Source organism: Leptonotus elevatus, chromosome 7 (assembly GCF_054856555.1).
Source record: "Leptonotus elevatus isolate MCC_2025b chromosome 7, RoL_Lele_1.0, whole genome shotgun sequence".
NCBI lineage: Eukaryota > Metazoa > Chordata > Actinopteri > Syngnathiformes > Syngnathidae > Leptonotus > Leptonotus elevatus.
Window position 1 is genome coordinate 17,574,074 of NC_141245.1, and position 22,267 is coordinate 17,596,340.

A 22,267-nucleotide genomic window follows, 5' to 3' on the forward strand; every position below is an offset into this window, starting at 1 on the left:
AGGTAAAACATGTCGAATTGAGACATTACCTTTATTGTGTTAGCCTTGACCAAATACACTAAAGCTTTGACTGCCTGGTTCTGAACACCGTTACCATTCATATCGATCTGAGGTGGCAGTAAGAGCATATTTCAGAAGTTTGAAGGTTCAAAACCCACCTCGGACCGAGAGCTTTGGAAATCGGGACTGGTTTCTGGACTTGAGGAAAATGTGATCACTTGAGAGTGTGTCCAAACAAAGCTTTCTGAGTTCTTGGAGATAAGAGAGGGGAGAAGTTTCAGGACCCGTTATGGATCAAGAAATGTGGAAATGATGACTAGTTTGAGACATTTCTGCCCCTTATCTCAGACAGATACAATCCCCCAACATCTTGGGGCACAACTCCATTTTGAACATCAACTTCGCTCTATACACTTAAATGCATGCTCACTTTGATACCAAGTTCTCATAACTCGCACCAGCCGGACCACTTACGAGTGTTTACAACTGGGCCAGATGTGGAAAGCAGCATCTTGTCTTAATGCAGCCAGAGATTATTTGCTGATGTTATCTGGCTGATAGAATCTGCATAAACAGAGATGTTACAAAGCAAGTAGAGCATGTCTTAGTTTTTAAACTGCTTGCAATGCACAAACAAGCCCACTGTTTTTCCTTTTGGATGCATTTCTGTGTACTTCATGAAATGCACAACCAACCAATATTTCCTTCTTTTTCACACTCAGTATCCTGAGCGGCTGTTTTGTTCCGGTAAGCCTTTAAGATCCTGTGTCTGCTCTTGCTGCCGCAGATATCAACGAGAACAGATGTACAGACAGACAGTTACATCCTGACTCACACACAAAAAAAAACTGTGCACACAGACTCATATGATGACTTTACCAAAGCAAGGTATAAAAATTTACTATTTGCCCGAAGACATGTTGCACTGGGAATGCATTTTCACGGTAACCCGCCGAGACGACGGACCACACCTGGACACAGCTGGACCATGGTGGACTACCTTGTTCTGGGCCCCCGTACATCTGTGTGCGGCTATAGGACACACAAGGAGAGCTATAAATAAAGATTAGAGTTTGTCATAAGACGCTCACAAAAAACACCAGACCTTGAGTTACCTTTGAAGGTGCACCAGAAGTCAGCTGCTTGTGTCGTGCGTGGGTCGCAGCTTGGCGTGTTTGTTTACTTCAAATGACAAATTGGTCAACTAAGATTGCATCGACATAAAAGGGCAGTTTCTTGTTATTACGTACCACGCACACACATTTACATTTACAAAGCTGCACTTTACAGGAAAAGGAACATTCAAACACTGATGAAGACGGTGAGGGAAATGAAGATGAACAGGCCTGTTCTCACGATTTTGTATCATAATAAGTAGAAAACGTATGCATATGGTCAGAACAAAGAACAGGACTTATACTGCGCCTATACCACCTTAACTATAAGTGAGGTTTTGTCAGGCGCAGTGACGCTTATGATGTGCTTATGTTTTGGCATAATTTTCCTTTAAATTAATCAGTTTTTAAAAAGTGTCTGGGGCAATATGGCAAACTAACGGTTAGCATGTTAGCACGTTATAACTTCTCATGCTTGTGTGGGGTTTCTCCTAGTAATATGGCAACCTCCCACATTCTAAAAGCGTGCATGTTAAGGTTAATTGAAAATTCAGTATTATGCGTACGTTTGTGTGAATGTTGGAGTGAATGGTTGGTTGTTCCTATATGTGCCCTGCGATTGGCTAGCAATCAATCTCGTGTGTACCTCTCGCTCAAAGTCCTCTGGGAAAGGCTCCAGCTCACCCTCAATTGGTATTGAGAGAACGGCGCACGTGAAATTACACATGGTAGGCCTTTACTATCTTTAAGCGTACGCTCCCCGCCCCCCACAACTACACACCCATAGCCTACAAAGGATTTCTCATCGATGACCTTGCCGTATGTAAAAATATGATATGATTATGTTGCTATTGAGACCTGAGTGGTATCCTGTTTTTGATTGGCCAATTAAAAACATTTGAGACTTACTGTAACTGCTCAGCCCTGTTTCATTTGACATGTAAAATATTGATAACATTGCTTAATACGACTTTTATTTAGACCGATACCGATACGATACTCAAATCATACATCGTACTCACCGATACCGATACCAAGTGCAGATACCATTAGTACTTGTCTTTTGATACATACAATTTCCACCCCCCCCCAAAAAAACAGACAGATTTTTATTTTATTTTTTAAGATCCTTCCGCAGGTTCACCTACGGAAACCTTGTTCGTCGCCGCAGCCATTTCCGCATTCCGTGCACCTTTTCGATTTGTCTTTTATTCCTTCGTTCCTGCTGCTTGAATTAAATAAGTAACATCCGCTTCTTCTTTCTTCCCTTGCATTGGTGATATAAGTGGCTAAATTAAAAGTAGCCCGTGCGTACGCTACGCTAAAGCCTTAAATAAACGAGTACTTTAAGCAGGGAAAAAAAACTCAGATTTTTCGTACTCGAGGTATCTGTGGTGGTCAATAAATGCAAAATAACCATTTAGGCCGTTAGTTCCTAACCGAAAAGAGCGAGACTGATATCAGTATCGGTATCCATCGATACCATGAAATATGTCTGGTATCGGCCCAATACAACACCTGGTATCGGTACTCGCTCATCCCTACTTAATAGTATTTAAAAAATGCATTTTATAATGCAAATGGCATCTAAACCCATCTGTAGTCTGGCTGCTATTTCCGAAAATACGGTATTTTAATTCCTAATTGCGGTCCTTGTTACTGCTCCTTATCCTCAGCCACAAACATTGAGCTCAGGATAAAGGAATGACATCTTATCAGTGTAAAAACGTACTGTGGAATTTGTCAGCGGTGAATGAAAAAAACATGAGACCTTGTTTGTGTGTGTGTGTGTGTGTGCGTGTGTGTCTGTCTTTGTACATAATTCTACTGGAGCACATCCCTGTATGTGAACATTAATACAATTTTGTCTTTGTCTCCTTCTCTACTTTCAGACATCCATTTGTCCTTCCCAGCCAAAACCCTCACAAATCATCCACTTCAATTATTATTATTATTTTTATTTTGTCTGCAAAGTCATCCCTAAGCTCCAGGCTTTGATATAATGTCTAAAAGTAGTGCAGAACCACTGAGTATTTACTGGAAGAGAGGGGAAAAAACATCATTACATCATCAAGTTATCATGTCTTTGACATCAACTTTAGGATTCTCTGTTAGTCATGACAAAGTTTTTGGTGATATACTTTTAAATCCATCTGTCTGTACTGTTGGATAAAGAGTATTGAGTAAAAAAATTAACACTATTGTGTTAGCTTCTCGTGCTAGCTGTTAACTAGCGGCTGACATGCTACCACGTAAACTGCACCATTTCTAAAAAAAATCTATTATTAATAATAGAAAAAGGGGAAATTACACCAAATTAAATTATACCTATTTATTTATTTATTTATTCATTCATTCATTCATACAGATTTGTATAGTTTTCAAAAACTATGACTTGGAGGCATGTCACGTTCCTCTCTTAAGAATTAATCACCTTAAGTGTTGCATCATCAATCTTTGCTCATTTTGTGGCTATTGGGGTACTTTGCTTTCATGACTCACCTTTCTTTGTGATGCAGTCCTGTGGGACAATTGGATTTGGGCTCAGCGCGACAAATGAGGCAGCCATTAATCTCTACTGTATCCGTAAATTACGCAAGCAACGGTTTGCATTAAGTGGCCATGCATTAGCGTCATGTCTCAGACCGAATCCAACGAACTCGTGCACTGGGTGGGAGTTGAATTTGAAGTTCTAGAGCCTGCCTGTAGGGGTCAATGTATTTGTATTGGAGGCGAGCTAAATTGGCTCAGGAAGAGGAAGAAGCTGTGTGCTGCGCAGCAGGAAGAATAAGGTGCAATGACAACCGCTCTAACCTTGCTGTGTTCCGTGTGCATATGTCACCAAGCAGATAGCCGTGTCGGTTCGCAGAGGGCACACGGACAGTGTAGCCATGTTTGCAACCATTCATTTTCCAACCGCAGTGTTATACCATGCTTCACAGATGAGCTTGAGTGTTTAGAAGCATAAGCAGATCCTTTCTTTGTCCATACTTTGGCTTTTCCATCATTTGGAGTTTAATCTTCGTCAGAGGAAAGGTGTAAGTTAACTAATGATGATAGCAGCAGTATTAATTCTAATTTAATTCAATTACTGGACTTTGATCCAATAGAGGATGCGTCTGAAGAGGAGAGTGAAGTGAGAAAGAACTGAAAGAGGCTGCAGTAAAGGCCTGGAAAAGCATTTCAAATGAAAAATGCAACAGACCGGTGAACTCAATGGGTCTCAGGCTTGATGCAGTTATTGCAAATAAAGTTGATTAAATATTCAATGTTATTCACTTTAAGTAAATTTGAGTAATGTCTGTTCCAATACTTTTGAAAAGTGGGTGGGTTCAATGAAAAGGTTAACATATCTAGATGTAAAGAATACCTTGAAACAAAAGCTGGAATTTTGAACTTTTGTCTCATATTCATCTTTTGATGTAAAAACCAAATGTCTTCAGCATGCAACTATTCCAATATGGCACTTTTAGTGAGGACTATATGTTTTCTTTTTTTTCTTATTCATTTCTATTTATTATAATCTATTTATTTTATTTATTACATTTATTTTATATTAATTAATTAATTAATTTATTAATTATTTAGTTGAAGTAATTAATTATTATTATTATTATTAATAATAATATTATTATTTCTTATTGTGGCCCAAATAATGATTTTTACCATCAGTATTATTAGTGTGCTATTGACTAATTAAAGAATGTCACACCTTCATACCCATGAGGCTGTTTGAATGACAAATTAGGGGGCGCATGTCACATTGCTTCTGGACCAGGTCTGCAGGTTATTTTCACAATGTAATCACTCCTCTGTATTAAATATTAAAATACTTGGTGCTACTGCTGTTATTCTCACAAGTGGTATAGTTTGGATGATGTCAACACTTCTGGTTCATGATTGGATCCTAGCTAACCAATCACAATCGCATGTTCATGTTAAAAATGTTACATATAAGCTTGGTAAGTTTACAACACGTTATAGCCATATTATCTTGGCGTCCAATATAACAAATAAAAACATGGATATCCCCCCAAAATCTTTCTATGTTGTTCTTATGTGGGAAAGAGTCAAAATCAGCACCCAAAAAACAAAAACTAATGCCCAGCGGGAAAAAATGCAGGTCTGAAGGGGTTACATAGGCCTACACTTCCGTTGTTTTCAACTTTTATGTTCAGTAAAGTTGCATTTAATCTTTTGATGTGCAATACATTTGAACTGAATCAATATCCTAGTTATTATTTCAAGTGAAACCAGGAGCTTGGCTGCGATGGCGCTCTCCATTGGGATTGCAGACTGAACTAATTGCGCCTAACGATTCGCTTGGCACCTTGCTAGGCATCCCACCATTAGCGTGACAAAGTGCGCGGTGAATACCAATGCAATGCTGTAATGCGCTTTAGATAAAATAGCTGTCGAAAATACTCACCGTGTAATGAAATGTGATACAGTGGCTGACCAATGGAAGAAAGGGGGGGGGGGACGATTAAGAGGGTATTACGTCTAGTAAAAAAAAAAAAAAGAAGAAGAGGGTATTGGCAAGCGCCAGCAAAACATGAACAGAAAATATCCAAAGGTGCCTAAAACAAGCCGATGTAATTTTTAATACCACTATATGGACTTTTGTTTTAAATTTTAATTTTTTTTGACACTGCTTAATTGACACTAATGAGCACATGAAAATCCCCTTTTTTTTCCTTTTTTGGATTGTGTATGTATGCTCTTCCTCTTTTGCTGCCATTGACTTGATAGAACTTTTGGCAACATTTTGTGATGAGAAAAAAAAAGGACTTTGATTTGGGTCTTTGGTGACTGTTAGTGACAAGGCCATGTAAAATGTGGGTTTTTCAGCTTGATAGTGATTTAGTCAGCGAGTGAACTGTAGCTCGAAAGTGCCTCTGGATCGTCCCCATCCGAGCTGGGAACTTAGCTGATTTGCAATAGAAGGCAAACTTCAGAAAAAGCTCGTTTAAAGTCGCATTTTCAGAAAGGGATAAAAGATGTACAGTGATGCCTTGAGATAAGAGCAACCTGACGTACACATTTTTCAAGAAGTGTCGTCATTTTTTTGTTTGTTTTGACTCACTGGTGCAAGCTTGAAATATAAGCACTATATGGTGGAAGTAAACTCAATTCTACTCACTTCAAAATGAGTTGAAGTTTGAGGCTCTTTACTGCCACTGACAGTGGATGTTTACTGTCAAGCAAAACATTAAACAAAGAGAATTACGTGGTATATATTTAAAACAGCCAAACTACATTAAGAACCGCCCAGTATCTTACATCCCATTTTGACGCCTTCTTAGTCATTTTTTCAGATTTTTTTAGGAAACACAATTTTTTTAACCATTTGCATCATGAGGAAATGATTTAGGCAAAAAACAAACAAAAAAACACACACAAAAAAAACAAAAAACAAAAAAACGACTTAGGAAATTATTTTAAGAGGAGTTTTGTTTTCTAAAAAAATAAATAAATCCCATTTTACATTTGATTTGTTGTGTTCTGATTTTACACTCTATTCTAGAATGCTGCAACGATGGATGACTTGCGAAGAGGGTGCTGAGAAGTTGCTCTCCACCCCCGTCAGCGGAAGTCAGCGGGACAAGGCAGCAGACGTCTTTTCCAGAGGATGGGAAACCTGGAGGCTGGAATCGCCGCTTATTTGGAAGGAGGAGGAGGAGGAGGCAGCGGTCAGTATAGCCGCAGATCACATGTGAAAGAATGTCAAGTGGCTATTAATGCCTTTATACGGTTTGACACACATTTTTCAGCTTGCCACTGTCCATTATCACTTAAACTCATACTGTTTTAAAAATTAGAACATGATGTGTAGGTTCACTGATGATATGCCGATTTCATTAGGATTTGAAGTGGTGGTCCCTAAATGTGTTATTAATTTAAGAGGCTAACAGCCATGTTATTATTATGAGCATTCAGATGACTGACCAAGAAGACCAAGGGAGAACATATCAGACTCTCATTATGGAGGTATGCATTATATTTCATGCCCAGACATGACATGCTAAAATGCTAAACTTCACTAAACCAAGAAAAGATCAACTACGCTGCAACAAACAGTTCTTCACAAAAATAAGGTAAACTAAACAAACTAAGAAAAAACAGACTATGCCATGCTAAGACACCAATTTAACATAAACTACAATAAGATACCATTTGCTAAACTACCCTAGCAGTAGTTAAAAGTTAAACTAAACTTACAGACATGTTATGCTAATACACTTAGCAAAGCTCGATTATGCCAGGCTAAAATATGCCTATATATTTTACATAATAAAAAACTAAGATATGATAAACTGCTCTAATAAGATTGGCTAAACTAATCTATGAAAAATGACGCTACACTAAAATAAGTTAATCTATAGCCCCATGCTACACTTAGCTAAATTCAGACAAGCTATCCTAATTTCCAATAAGGCAAAAACTTAACATAGCTAGACGACATGATTCCAATGTAACATACACTTAACTAAACTAAATACTCTAAACTGCAATACGCTAAGCCAATATAAGATAAGCAAATTTACAGCAATGAAGTTATGCTGAAATAAACAAAATCATGGTATGACGATATAAGAGAAACAAAGTTGCTTAAACTGTGACAACGACAACTAAGCTGATCCCGCAAAATCCCCATACTGCATTCTTTAAAAAATAAATAAATAAATACAATTAAAACCTACACTCCCTTGAATATACACCTTCCCTTTGGATGGTTCACTGGCATGGCTGCTTTAGAGTGCCCTGTTGTCAGCCATGGGTGTGTGAATGTCATGAAGAGAAAGACAGAATAGTGAGGACAAGGGAAATTAAAATAATGTCTTCGAGGCATATTTGACTGTTTCCAAACTGTACAACTTTTAGACAACTGCATGAATGGGCTGAGAATTTCAACAGATAGTGACCGAGTCATGAATGAGCTAATCATATATTTCAATTACAGTCTGTTGTCCAAGAAGTTAATTGATTGACAGATAACAGATTGACTTCTCAGGGAAAAACAATGTGAGTGCATGACTAGTGTTTTGTGTGCGTGTTTGCTGTGATGAATGAGGCGGGTTTCTCGTGCGTGTGTGAGCAGTAAGATGTGAGACGATGCATCCTAAAGAGACGTTTGCTCATGGGCCACTCCATGAATATAAATTCCGGAAAGGACGAGTGCACCTTGCTTCTCCCGTCTAATAGTTACCCCCCCCCCCCCCCCCTATTCTTCCATCCAATCACAAACGCAAACTGCGCTGACTTCACGGCCCGCTGACTCATCCATTCATACATTTGGGTTTATTATTTATTATACCCGAATCCCATTCCGAGTTACGAGGGCCACGTATTTATAATGAAGGAGCCATTGTCCCACAGCAATGGCGCTTTTGACACGCAGCAGGTGAGTTTGTTATGGGGAGGGAGGGGGGAAAAAAGCGAAATTGTTAGTTTGTTTAATGTCATGTGCTGGTTTAGTTGGTTAATTAAATGAATGTGACATTAATATAAGGGAGTTAGTGGCTGGGAAAAGTTTAACACGGTCGTTTTTTAGGCAAAAAAAAGGCAGCAAAGAGAGCAAATGTGTATGTGCGTGTGTGAGAGAGAAAGAGGGAGAGAATGAGTGAGCGAGAGAGAGAGAGAGAAAAAAAGGGGGAGGAGACAGCAAAGGAAGGGAGCGGGACAATATAGTAAGAGGGTTGAGGTCCAACAGGGAGTTGATTCATTCACTCACACTCGTCCAGCTTCTTTGCATGCACACACATTAGCACCTGCACAGTGTTTTAAGCAGCACACGCAGGTGGAAAGTGTACCTTTGGATACAACATGGAGGGAGTATTACACAACGTAGTTGTAGAGTTGTATTTACATGACATAGACAGACACTCGCTCTAGTTAAGAGAAGCAAGAAAAGAGTCCACGCAAGACTTGACACAATCCAATCTGTCCAAAGGAGCAGGAGGGAGAGCCGAGGGATCGGAACACTGGAGCTCAAGGATAAGCCATGGACACTGCGTACATCCCTGCACACCTGGAGGTGAGCACTACACACACACACACGCATAAACAAATATAAGATTTGAATGCCAAGCAGTGTCATACAGTACTGCAAAAAGAGGGAGTGATCAGTTTTGAAATTTGATTCCAATAATTTTTTTTAAAGAAAATGAATAGTGACATTACCAAAACTTAATTCACAATTATCTTGATTGGGCAAGTATATAAGAAACACACAAGAAATTAAATTCCGATATTTGTCGCCACTTTAGTACTACAGCAAACAAGCCACTATAACAAAAAATGAACATTTATTACGTAAACAGCAACATAAGTACAGAGAGTGTTTAGCAGGTGACCTTCAATGCCGTAATAGTGATACCATGACCAGTGTGTCAGGTGCATCATTTCATCAATCAACTTCATTAGTCAATCACATCTCAATCTCAATACATTCAAATAGTTGTTCTCAAACCTTTTACACCACCTAAAAAAAACTGAGTGCTAACATGCTAACCAAGTACTACCATAATGACCAACATCGCCAGTCACTAAAACATTGTGCACAGTTTGAACGTTAACACTGCACCTAAGAAAATTGTACTAAAAAGTTAAATACAGCTGTACTGTATTTGGGCCAATAGGGTGAGCTTGAACACCACTAGTGATGCTAGTACCACACTTTGAGAATCACTGCATTAAAATATTTTAGAAAGGTTTATTTTCAATAGTTTCATTCAGTAATTGCAATTCTTATATTGTACAGATCCATTAAACAAAACACTTTAGGAAAATACTTTTCAGAGAACCCATTAAAAGGGGAAAACAACCTTAAACATTTCTTGACAATAATATGTTATATGTCTAAACATGACATTCTGATTAATATTACATTTGTGTAATATGAGTTCTGAAGCAAAATCCAACGGTTTTTACCCACCTCAGGGGGGGGGGGGGGCATTTTGCCACTTGCTGTCGACTGAAGATGACATCACAGTTGCTCAGGGCTCAGGCAACGACCAATCACAGCTCACCTGTTTTCTGAAGCTGAGCTGTGATTGGTTGTTACCTGAGACCTGAGCAACTGTGATGTCATTCTCACTTGACAGCAAGTGGCAAAATGGCCGCCTTCTGATATTGATAAAAACTGCTGGATTTTGCTGCGTAACTCATATTTCACTAACAGAATATTAACCAGAATACAGTGTTTAAACTAGTGGGGCTGCATAGAACATATTGTTGTCAAGATCTTTTTGGGGGGTGGACTTCCCTTTTAAAAACTATTTTCATCTATTTACATGAAATACTTCACTCTGTATTTAGTGACAATAATATGAGTTTCACTTTTGAATTAAACTCTAGTGCTGAAATTATTATTTTTTTTTTTACATGGTTTTCTGTATCGTCGCGTCTAAAAATAATTATTTACTTTTGGGATAGACCCTTTTCCGAAATGCATTTTTGACCCTCAACAGCCACCGTATGCCTAACTCAAGGAACCAACACGCTAATAATACTCATTTAACCGACATACCGCATTTTGGGTCTACTTGAATGAGAAAGCTATGTGACAACACACCAGCCACTTCAGTGCATTATGGGACTTTGGAGAATCAGTGCTACAGTTTAGTCATAACACAAACATCCATCCATTTTCTTAAACTGTGGTCCAAGTGTGTATTCAAAATATGAATACATTACATTCTAATGTCTACTGTCACCGGTAGTATTTTTAGAGGTTCTTAAATGACATTTAGTGCTGCTTGAGCAGTCAAAATACGCCCATTTGTCTGGAAGTGTGCTGCTGAAGACATTAGTCACACTGGGGAAAACACACGCATGCATACAAACACAGCAGTTGCTCAATCCCAACGCCAGTGCTCTATAAGCTACCTGAAGAGTGTTCCCATTATGAGTTCAAAGAGCAGCAGGTAATTGAGCCTGCGCGTTGTGAGGTGGCTGCCGCCGAGAGCGTTATTAATGTGAAAAACAGGCAGTCTTGTGTTTTTTACTTACTGTCAGACGCAGTGTGACACTAGTAGCCACCAGTGAGATACCGTTTGTCAATATTTCCACCCGAGCTTGTCTCTCCTGTTTGTAATATTTCGGCCCTCTCATAGGGAATTCAAAATATTAGGAACACCTCTTTATATGATGCAGTGCATTTCTACAGCACCACAATAGTTATCATATTGTTTAATGAATACCTCTCTGATTGTGAGGGCATATGTTGTGTTGCATTGGATGATGCAGGTATACCTAATGAAGTGTCCAGTGAGGCTCAAACTGCTGGTAAATGAGTGTTGTTGACGTTGTGGTGTGTGTGCAACAAATGAGCATTTGGAGATCATACATAGATGCTAACTGTAACATAACATGAACATATCGTTGCTGCTTTGTGAAAAACACTTATGTCCATTTTTTAAAAATGTTTTTGAGATGTCTGTATTCAGTTTCATCCCAAAAACGTAAATAAAATAAAATAATGGACATAAGTGTTTTTCACATAGCAGCGACGATATGCATATAAATTAATGCAAAAACAAACAAACACACAATTTTGGTTTCCAGAAAAGGTTGTTTAATGAGCTCACTATGGAAAATGACATGATATTGTGCCATTAACAACAAAAGTGGGGTAAATCCATTTTTAGTTGTTTTGCTAGAAAGTATGTAATTAAAAATGTGGCTGCAATACAATCTGGGAGATTTTTATCATGGTTATTACTTTTTCAGGATATACAGTATGTTTTTAGAGAAAATGTGTTTTCCCTCAGATTTTGACCTTTTATTAAATATAATTTTGGAATTAAATCACATTGGAACATATTGCTTGCACTTCATCCACAATTGAGGTATACCTCATGTATATGTATACATGTCACCATTTTCAGTATCATCTTGGTTGCTTTCAAGAGAAGGAACAAACTGAAGATAGAAAGAAGCTTATTAGTGCAATAGTGATCTAAGTCCAAAATATCTGTCAAAGCTATCAATTCAATAGTTAGTGAAAGATGGAAAACAACATTCACTTATACAATCATACAGCTGTACTGACCCCCAAACTAAAGCAAACCTTACTTTCTGAACCTATTTTTATTTGCACGGCCATCTTGGAAGTGGGAGTTAGTCCAGTGTTGAACTGATGAATCAATAGAAGATGGCCGGAGCGCAATAATGAGCTGCCCCCTAAATGTTAACATTGGAACTAAATCTAAACCAATATTATAATTATGTTATAATATAATAATAGCTGTAACTGAAAGATATGAAAAATGACCAAAATGGAGTTAGCCCACTGTAGTTGTCAGCAGCTCGGTTTTAAGCAAGTGGAATATTTAGCTGTCATGCAACATGTTCCAAAGCACAACAACGAGTGAGCTGTAGAGGGGGACTGAGAAGTCCAGAAGAGAAAGAGAGAAAGAGAGAGAGAGAGAGAGAGAGAGAGAGAGAGAGAGAGAGAGAGAGAGAGAGAGAGAGAGAGGAGGAATTTGGGAAAAGAAACACGGGAAGAGCAACAGGAAGGGAAAGTTGAGGACCAGGCGTAACATGAAGACAGTGGCGGCGGATAAATCAACCAGCTGCAGTGACACTGGGGGCCGTCCATGTGCCGCACTCTTCCGCAAAAACACCATTCATATAAGGCTTTGGAAAAATAGAATAAAAGGAGGGGGGAGAAGCCATTGAGGTAAAAAAAAAAAAGAAAGACACGGTTGTAGTGAAGGAGGAAGGGGGAAAACCACGTTGAAATAAACAGATAAAAAGAGAGGATGGGAGTTTATCGCCACACTGTCTGCTGCTCAGGGAGGTCAGGTCACATCCAATATGTCTTAAAACCTTCATTTTACCAAAATCATTCATCACAGTCTGTCTGTCTCTCTCTCTCTCTCTCTCTCTCTCTCTCTCTCTCTCTCTCTCTCTCTCTCTCTCTCTCTCTCTCTCTCTCTCTCTCTCTCTCTCTCACTCTCTCTCACTCTCTCTCTCTAATCCCAAGTGAATGTTAGATATAGAAAAAAAATGTCAATAAATTTATGGGTGCAGTGTTGCTAACTCCCCAGTAAGGAAAGTAAAAAATTTAAAATGACATGATTGCCTTGTTTGCATAATTGGGAATTTGCATGTAATTGAAGGAGAAAGGAAAAACATCATAGGAGAGGCAAAAAGTGAGTAAAAAAAAAAAACGAAATATGTTTACAGCTATAAATTAAGTTTCTTCTGTTAGTCTTTTGGTTTGTTTTTTATTTTCCCTTTGAAATGGGCCATCACTTCTCAAAACAACTTCATGACTTAAAGCTGCTTGAATGCAGAACATTTTATTTTGAATCGCTACTGCCACATGTGGCCAAAAAATGAAACTGCACACTCCCTTTTTCATGCATTCTACAATACGCAATTGCGCACATGAAGTCACATCCACAGAGAGAGGGTGGGAAATTTGAAAGCTATTGTAAAGATATTTTGGGGCAATAGACATAGAGCAACTTTAATTAAATTATTTGTCTAAACCCATATTATATAAGTCTATCTCATCCTGTATTGTTAAACGCTAGACTATCCAAATATTATCAAAGACTGTCATGTTATGAGTCTTTAGAACACCAGAAAAAGCCTTAGATTTGTCACTATACTTGTAGGCGAAATTGTACAATTTTCTTTACAGCTTTGTCTGAAAGCATCATGACCTTTTTCCACATACTTACCATTTTTCGTCATAATATTAAGATTTATATCCTGTCAAATTACCACTTTTATTCCCGTAAATTGACTTTTTCCTGGCAACATTGCAGCTTTATTGTTAGTATTTTTTCTTGTACGTTTCTGTGAGTGCACTGCCCATGCTATGTGAACCTTTGAACCTTTCAGTGTCTTTTAGTAGAGGAGGAAAGTACAGGAGAGATGTCTTCTTGCTTGTCCTTTTTTAGCAACCAGGGAGAGGCGTCTCATCTGTAATTGTACTGAGCTGCCTACGCCTCAGGTGAAACGCTCCCTACTGGGTGGGGCCGGCCATCACACTGTAATGGATGGGTCACGACAATCCCACGCTGTTTTTCCCGTGCCCTTTGAACCCGCTTCGGCCGGCCGGGTGTACGCAATCACGTACGCATAAAAGCATAAACCGATACGGTCACACCTGTAGCCTCGCGCTAACCTCTTTTCTGACAGCGGGGCCAGATACGTGGGCTATTACGGCATCATTATGCGTTCGCTCGGGCCCTAAACGCCTCGTTATCTTGCCGTTAATCCATTCGATGCCTCGTAAAGAGATAAAGGAGGGCAGACCAGGGTTATAATAGTTGGGCATTTTTCATTATAACAAGTTTTGATTTCATGGTGATTTTTTTTTATTCAATTAGTTTTAATTAGCTTTTAGAGCAGGTTTGTTAGTTTTTATTTTTGGGAAAAGGCTTCATTTTAGTTTATTTATTTTATTTTATTTTTTCTGGGAGAGTTTATTTTTTTGTTAGTTTTTGTATTAGTTTTAGTTTTTGGTTGTTTTTTTGTTTTTAAATATGTATGGAGTATTTGTTGAGTGCAACAACAACAAAAAGGTCACTAAGAACAGTGTAATAAAGTAAACTACTATTCTCAAATTACTGTTTGACCTTCCAGTCGGTATGAATTCAAATTAACCCAGAAAGCTCACGTATAATGAATGTACGAAAATTTACATTTTCATTATAGTTATCTTTAGTTGATTTTATAAACTTAAGGTGTAGTGTCCATTAGTTTTCATTATTTCAAAAGCATTTTTGTTTTTATTTCGTTTCATAAAGGAAAATGTTTTTCAATTTTAGCTGTAGTTATTTCTTAGTTTTTCTTAACTATAATAATAACCCTATTTTATTTTTTTACTTGTGCATCTTCTAATGTCAGCTCTGGTTTGACTTCTTTTATTTGGATACTTTTTTCTTTTTTTTTAACACTTCACCTCAATTTTCACCCCAGGAGGGCCGTTAACGCTTTAATGACCGGTTGACTTATTAACATGACGTCATGATGGTATGCTGTTAGCCGTGGTCGTGATTGTGCGACCTCCCAGTTTGTGGTCATGTTCCCGCGCACACACGCACACTCACAGTCAAAATGTATGAGAGACAGAATGGGAGGGAAGAACTCATCTTGTTGTGTGTCACCTCTCATTGTAGTTCACGGGAGCAATCATTTTCTTCGGGCTGGATGCTAAATGCAAGGGAGGGAAGATAATCAAATGCAAGTGATATGCAGAATTCAAATCATTGTTCTTTGAATCGGTAATATTATGTTCTCCCGATGTAATTTATTTATTCATCCTTGGATGTTGGTTGAAAGATGGCCTTAACCTATTAGTGGAACCTTGGTTTACTAATGAATCAGTTTATAATTTTATTTTTAGACAAATATTGCATGACTTCACAAACTATGCCTGACATCCAAGTGGAACATTCAGTAATGTTAACTTGTGCTTTCTCTCACATTGCGTAAACATCATTCGCATCACACATAAAGTATTTTACGTAGCTTTGTTTTATTTTCTGCAAATTAGTCATCAGTTTTGCTCCTAATAAGGTTTAAAAAAAAAAAATGCAAGCGATTGTGTTATTAAAAGCTTGGGGAAGTAAATAACTGAACGTAAATAAAATAAAATAAGAACATTTTCATAAATGAAATAAAAATAAAAACAGAGCAAGTAACTTGAAACTGAAACTATAATTACAGCAAAAATGTCCTTCATTTTCATCTTTGTCAATTTCATACATGAGCTTTTAGGGTCCATTTTAAATGTATTTATTTTGGTGTTGCTGTACGGAAAGAAGCTTGAAGAGTCATTTGGGAATTGTGATTTACTTTACTGTATCACACATTACTTATTGTGACCTTTCTTTTTAATCATGCACTCGAAGAATACTCTATAACTACACATAAAACTAATACTAAAACTAATACTAAAACTAATACCAAAACTAATACTAAAACTAATACTAAAACTAATAAAGACGAAGCCAGAATGAAAAAAATAAAACAATTAATAAAAAACTAGCTAATGTTTTCCATGACAATGGTTTAGAACTTTCCCCCAATATTTCCAGATGTATTTTTTAACAAAATAATGCAGTGGTGGGGGTGTACCAATATTTTAATTGTTTATTATTTTAATTGTTTTTTTACTTGAGCACTGTCTTGTTCCTCACATTAGGTCCACCATGCTCCTTGCTAACCTCCTGCTCCTCATGGTCCTGCTGCTACCTCAAGCCTCGACCGGTAGCCAAGGTGACACCGACGAGGTCCTCAATGGCAGGCTAGCCGGCCCGTCGCCCGCCACCTCGGAGCCCCCGCCCACCGGGTCCACCCCGGAGGCGGGCCTGGCTCAGACCATCCAGAATCTCCTGCTGAGCCGCCTGGGCCTGCAGTCGCAGCCCAGCCCTCGGCCCGGCGTGCCGATCCCTCGGTACCTCCTGGATCTGTACCGCTTTCACCAGCAGCAGTACCACCTGCTGGAAGACCCCGCCTTCAGCTTCCCCAGCCAGCACGTGCAGCAGGCCAACACCATACGCAGCTTTCACCACAACGGTAAGACCAGTGCTACACCGTGACCACACACCTGTGTCAAAATGAGAGCAAGCCGAGGACCTTTAGCCCGCACCGTGCAAGCTGTTTGTATGTTCTCTTTTATCAGCACATGGTGATGTAAAAATCTACTTTATGACAGGTGTAGATATCTTTGACAAGTCTCATTTAACAACCAAAACATGGCAGATGGTTCGAGCACGCTCACTATAGATTAGACAGGGTTGAGTAATTGATGGCGATTATAATTGTATTGGGGCAAAAAATAATACAATAATAAATATTTTTGAACCCCCAAAAATTTTTGAAAAAAGAGGACATACTATTAAACATATTCCATGAAAAATGGGGGTTGGCTAAAATTAATACAATAAAAAACGGTGTAAAAATAATCCACATAAAATATATTCTCAGCACACTGCCTCAATTGCGACAGCACAAACAAGTTGGCACGTAGCTGAGCTCTTCCTACTACAGTCTTACTGCAGCTAATCAGTGGAATTTTGCTTATCTGCAGGGTCAGCTGTGGAGAAAAATCTGCCATAAAATAATGGCAATTTGGGAACAAGCATAAAAAATGTTGCCCAGTGTTATTTTTATTTGTTGTAGTATTTATTATGCTTTATTCCTGGTTACTAGTATTTGCTCATTTATTTTTGGAAAAATAAATAAATATATATATATATATATATATACATATTAGTGCTGTCAAAGTAAAAAAAAATGATCGCTTTAATCATGTATTAATGCAGATTAATAATTAACACATAACAGGTGCTCTTCAAATTTGGCGGGCGAAAAATGTCGAGAAAAAGCGATTAAGTGATTAATCGTGATTAATCAAATTTCTAAGAGGTGATTATTCAAAAAATATGAATTAATTAGCATTTGACTGACACCTCTAATGCATGTTTGCAGCCAGTTTGGCATTGCAAATGAGAATCTGTTCTCATTGAACTGGATAAAGAAATAAACAAAGGTTAAATAAATTGCAAACAGTAAGACTTTGTCTCGTTGTTGTTCCCTTAGAGCCCCTCACAGTAGAGGACCAGAAATGGGCACACATCTCCTTCAACATCTCATCCATCCCCCTGGATGAGAAGGTGCTCTCGGCTGAGCTCCGCCTCCTACGCACCGCCAGGACCACCTTCCTGGGCCCCGGGCCCCACAGACTGAACCTGTACCTCTCTGGGCACCAGCAGGTCCCCACCCTGCTGGAGACCAGACTCCTCGCCGCTGAACCTCAAAATCATCCAAAAGGCAACCTTTGGGAGGCGTTCAGCCTGAAGGCAGAGCTCTTTGATTTGGCCCTGACTGGAGCGGACCACCTTGGCTTCCTCCTGGAGGTGGTGTCAGAGAACAGCACCGATCTGGGGAAAGGGGAGCGACATAAAGGGGGGCACTTGAGGGTGTGCAGGTCTGTGGGGCAGGACGAGCACAGCTGGGCCCAGGAGAGGCCCCTCCTGGTGACGTATAGTCACGACGGGCGTGGAGAGCCTTTGGTCAAACACGGCAGGAGGAACCTCAGCGGGGTGGCTAGGAAAAGCTGGAATAGGGACAAAAAGTGGGGCCGGGGTAAAACGTATAAAACGCCGAGCTGGGGTGACCAAACGGGAAGAGTGAAACGAAACGGAGGTCGTGCGGCCAAGCTCAAGCGCCTCTCCCGCAACCGCTGCCGCCGCCATCCCCTCTACGTGGATTTTAACGAGGTGGGCTGGCACGAGTGGATCATCGCACCCAGCGGCTACCACGCCTTCTTCTGCCTGGGCGAGTGCCGCTTCCCCCTGGCCGACCACATGAATTCCTCTAGCCACGCCATGGTGCAGACGCTCGTCAACTCGGTCAACGGCGCCGTGCCGCGGGCCTGCTGCGTGCCCACCTCGCTCAGCCCCATCGCCCTGCTCTACCTGGACCCCCAGGACCGCGTGGTGCTGAAGAACTACCCGGACATGGTGGTGGAGGGATGCGGGTGCCGGTAGCGTGCTGAGCAGATACCGTCCGGGGAGGACGACGATGGCAGGATGACGACTAAATGTGAGGGAGATCTCAGTTTGAGTGTAAACATCAGAAAATGTTGCTCCGCTTTTCCACTGCACGGTCAAAATGTTAATTGAAGCAATGTTGAACAGCTAAAGCGGGGTACACACATATCATTAATCGGACCAAATTTGAGCATTTCGGCCACTCAGGAAAAGTCAAATTATCAGATGTATTTGAAAGATTTTTTTTTTTTTTAATCGAGTAGTCAACAAGTTTACCACTCCACAATGACATTTGGAGTGTGACGTCAACTAGTTAACTAGTTGTTGACTAGTTGATGTGTCGACTTACAGTAACTCTTCTAAAAAACTTTTTAAAGAACGACGTCAACAAGTTACTAGTAGCTATTAAGGATTGACTGGATTCGTCAATGACACTCTTCCGCATTGACGTTTACCTCTTGAGGTCGACTACTCACTAATCATGTATTGACGGCATCTTGACCTTATTTAAAGGGGAAGCCCCCCCCCCCAAAAAAGATTTAAAATAAAAAATCTTGACAAAAATATGTTAGATGCAGCCCCACCAATATTGCGTCAGTTAAGCAGCAAAATCCAGCAATTTTTATCAATATCAGGAGGCGGCCATTTTGCCACTTGCTGTCGGGTGAAAATGACATCACAGCTGCTCAGGTCTCGGGTAACAACCAATCACAGCTCAGCTTCAGAAAACAGGTAAGATGTGATTGGTCGACAGCAAGTGGCAAAATGGCCGCCCCTGAGATTGATAAAAAATTCTGGATTTCTGGTCATGTTTAGACTAGTGAGGTCACATATAACATATTGTCCAAAAATGTTTAAGGTTGACTTCTCCTTTAAGCATTTTTTGCCTCCTTAATATTAAAGTCAGATTATCAGATGTTTTTGAAAGATTACCCTGAGCTATTATTCTATGGTGAGGGGTGTGTTAAAAGTAGCTTTTTTTCATATTAATCGACTGGTCAACCATTTTACTTTACTACGCTACAACGACTTTTAGAGCATAAAGTCGACTAGTAACTAATAGGGATCTAACCAACTGACTTCACTCTTCCCAAAAAAATTTGAAATCATTTCATCGAAAAGTCACTATACTACGGGTTGAACGGGTTCATTAGATTAGTCGATGAGTCGACTGACAACAGTATTCACTATCAAATTTATTTTTGGTATCTCAACTTGCAATTGACCAATTTACAGAAGAATTATCAGATGTATTGGTAACATTTTCCTGAGCAATTATCCTTACAGTCATAGATGCATAGATTTTTTTTCAGGGAACACAAAAATTGAAGCATTTTCATCATGAGGAGATGATTTAGGCAAAAAAAAAAAAATCAAAAAAATGACTGTCTATTTCATGAGGGTGACAATATGCAAAAAAAAAATGGTATGTGTAAACCCCGCTTAAGCTTCTTAAATAGTGACTGACCAGCAGTAGTTCAACAAAACCGTCAATCGTGAGCAGGTACTGTGCAGCAGGAAAACAGGTCAACACTTCTCATTCCTTTGACATTGTTTTGCAACAGCGATAAACAGCATCAATCAAAACATCGTCCTCGAAAGCACCTGTATGTCACCAGCTATTTAAGTACAACTCATCAACAATGCTGAGAAAGAAATTACAGCGCTATTGTTCTGAATGTACTCTATTATTATTTAAAATAAATATTTTCTTTGCAGACGTGAAGATGATCCGACGCGATTCCATATCAATCTGCCACCGCGCCATTCTCTAACTTAAAATGTATTTAAAGGCTGCAGCGTTGCGGCGTATTTAATCTTGGTGATATTTAAGATAAGCTGCACACTCACATGAAGTGAGTTATGGCTTTACCTGTTTGTGCGTCATGTCAGCTGAGCAACGTTCACAACATAAGTGGTGTCCACTAACAAAGCTGTGTGTGTGTGCGTAGGAGTGCGTGCGGGCGTTTGTGACTTAGGGGTTGAATAGACTAGTTGACTTGACAACTTTTCCAGTCCACAATGACGTGACGAGTATTAAATCGAATAGTCACTAATAGGGTGTTGAAGTGATGAATTGAATAGTCAACTTGACTACTCCACAATGATGTTCAGAGTGTGAGGTCGACTAGTCGCTTATAGGGGGCGAACTGATTTCAACAAGTTGACTTTACTACTTTGCATCAATATTTAAAGCTTGAAGTCGACTAATCACTAATTTTGCGCATTTGGCATCTCGTCTTGCTCATTCAGTCAACCAGGCGATACACTTTTCATACATCTGCGCAGATGCGAGAGTACAGAAATAATCTGGTGAGAAAAGTGGTGAGCTAACTTTGACTAGTATGATCGTCGCTAGTCTTAAAATATTTTCACCAGCGGGACCACAGGACTGGCAAACAGAGGTGACAAATCCAGTTCCAGAAAGTAAAAACCCTGCCACAGTTTGGCTTTAGCCCCAGATGCTAGCGAGCGAGCTCCCTGGCTAGCTCCCCGGGTGCTCGGATACCTGCTAGAGCACTAGCTAGCTAGCACAAGGGGCTAAAGCCAAACTGTGGCAGGGTTTTTTACTTTCTGGACATGGATTTGCCACCTCTGCTGGCACAGCAGCACAAAGTGACGGTCCATTTTCGTTGATAAAGTGTTAGGTTTAATAATCCACAGACAACAATAAGTGTGCTAACAAGAACTTTATCCATGTCGCAACTTGATCACTTTATGATCCTGTGTATAAACGTGTGAAAATATTTTGCCAAAAATGAGACAAGTAAAAAGTCTATCATCATATAATGTACAATAAAAGCACAAGTGAAATAAAAATAGTCAAACAGAGAAATGCTTAATTTTTTGGAGTGTGGATATGATGTCCCATCTTACAACACGCTATGCTAAGGAATAAAAGATAACACCAGCCATATTGTTGATGAGAAAAATGTGAAGGGCTCCCTCTATTTACAAAAACTATACATTTGCGTGTTTTTATTTGCTTTTTTTTTGGTTGGGACCGCTGTAGTACACTACAAAAAAATCTTCATTGTTCAATCCACTAATTGATAAAATTATATTTCTTTACTAAAAAAATATATATCAGTAGCATTATCAGCGACTAGTCGATGTTCACTAGTCTTTTATCACATTTGTGATATAAGGAAAAAAAATAATCTAAAATCATGCAATCCCTAGTGCAAGTGTATAAGTGTATATGTGTGTCGTCACTGCTGCTGAAGTGAAGTCTCGTCCGCTGTGTCTGCATGTGTCAACAGCAAAGAAAAACTGATGGCACATTTTTGTGCCTTTCAATCGACGTGTTTTCTGCTCATTGTTTTTCCAGTGTCGCATTCTCTTCTCTCTTTGTGAAAACATCGACGAAGCAGCAGCAGCTTGTAAAATGTTCAGAATATGACTCCCAATAAAGAAAACAAACACATGAGAGCTTGTGAGATTTTTCTGTTCCATGCACTCAGGATTCTTAATACATAGACACAGAAGTGAAGCCACAAGACCCGCTTGTTCAAATAATATGTTAGAGCTCTAAAGATAATAAAAGAAAAAAAAATGTGATTCTAAATAATGAATACAAATTGGTATAATAGTAAAACATTGCAAAAGAAAAAGCAAATAGGAGGA

The 22,267-nt window shown here is 39.3% G+C and overlaps 1 protein-coding gene across 1 annotated transcript; it reads left to right on the top strand.

Moving 5' to 3' along the window:
- The first annotated feature begins 8,834 nt into the window (after positions 1-8,834).
- bmp16 (bone morphogenetic protein 16) lies at positions 8,835-22,067 on the top strand. The gene is made up of 3 exons (XM_086081390.1): positions 8,835-9,153; positions 16,288-16,661; positions 17,688-22,067. The coding sequence occupies exons 2-3, from the start codon at positions 16,295-16,297 to the stop codon at positions 18,635-18,637; spliced, it is 1,317 nt and encodes a 438-aa protein (XP_085937516.1). The 5' UTR covers positions 8,835-9,153; positions 16,288-16,294; the 3' UTR covers positions 18,638-22,067.
- The last annotated feature ends 200 nt before the right edge of the window (positions 22,068-22,267 follow it).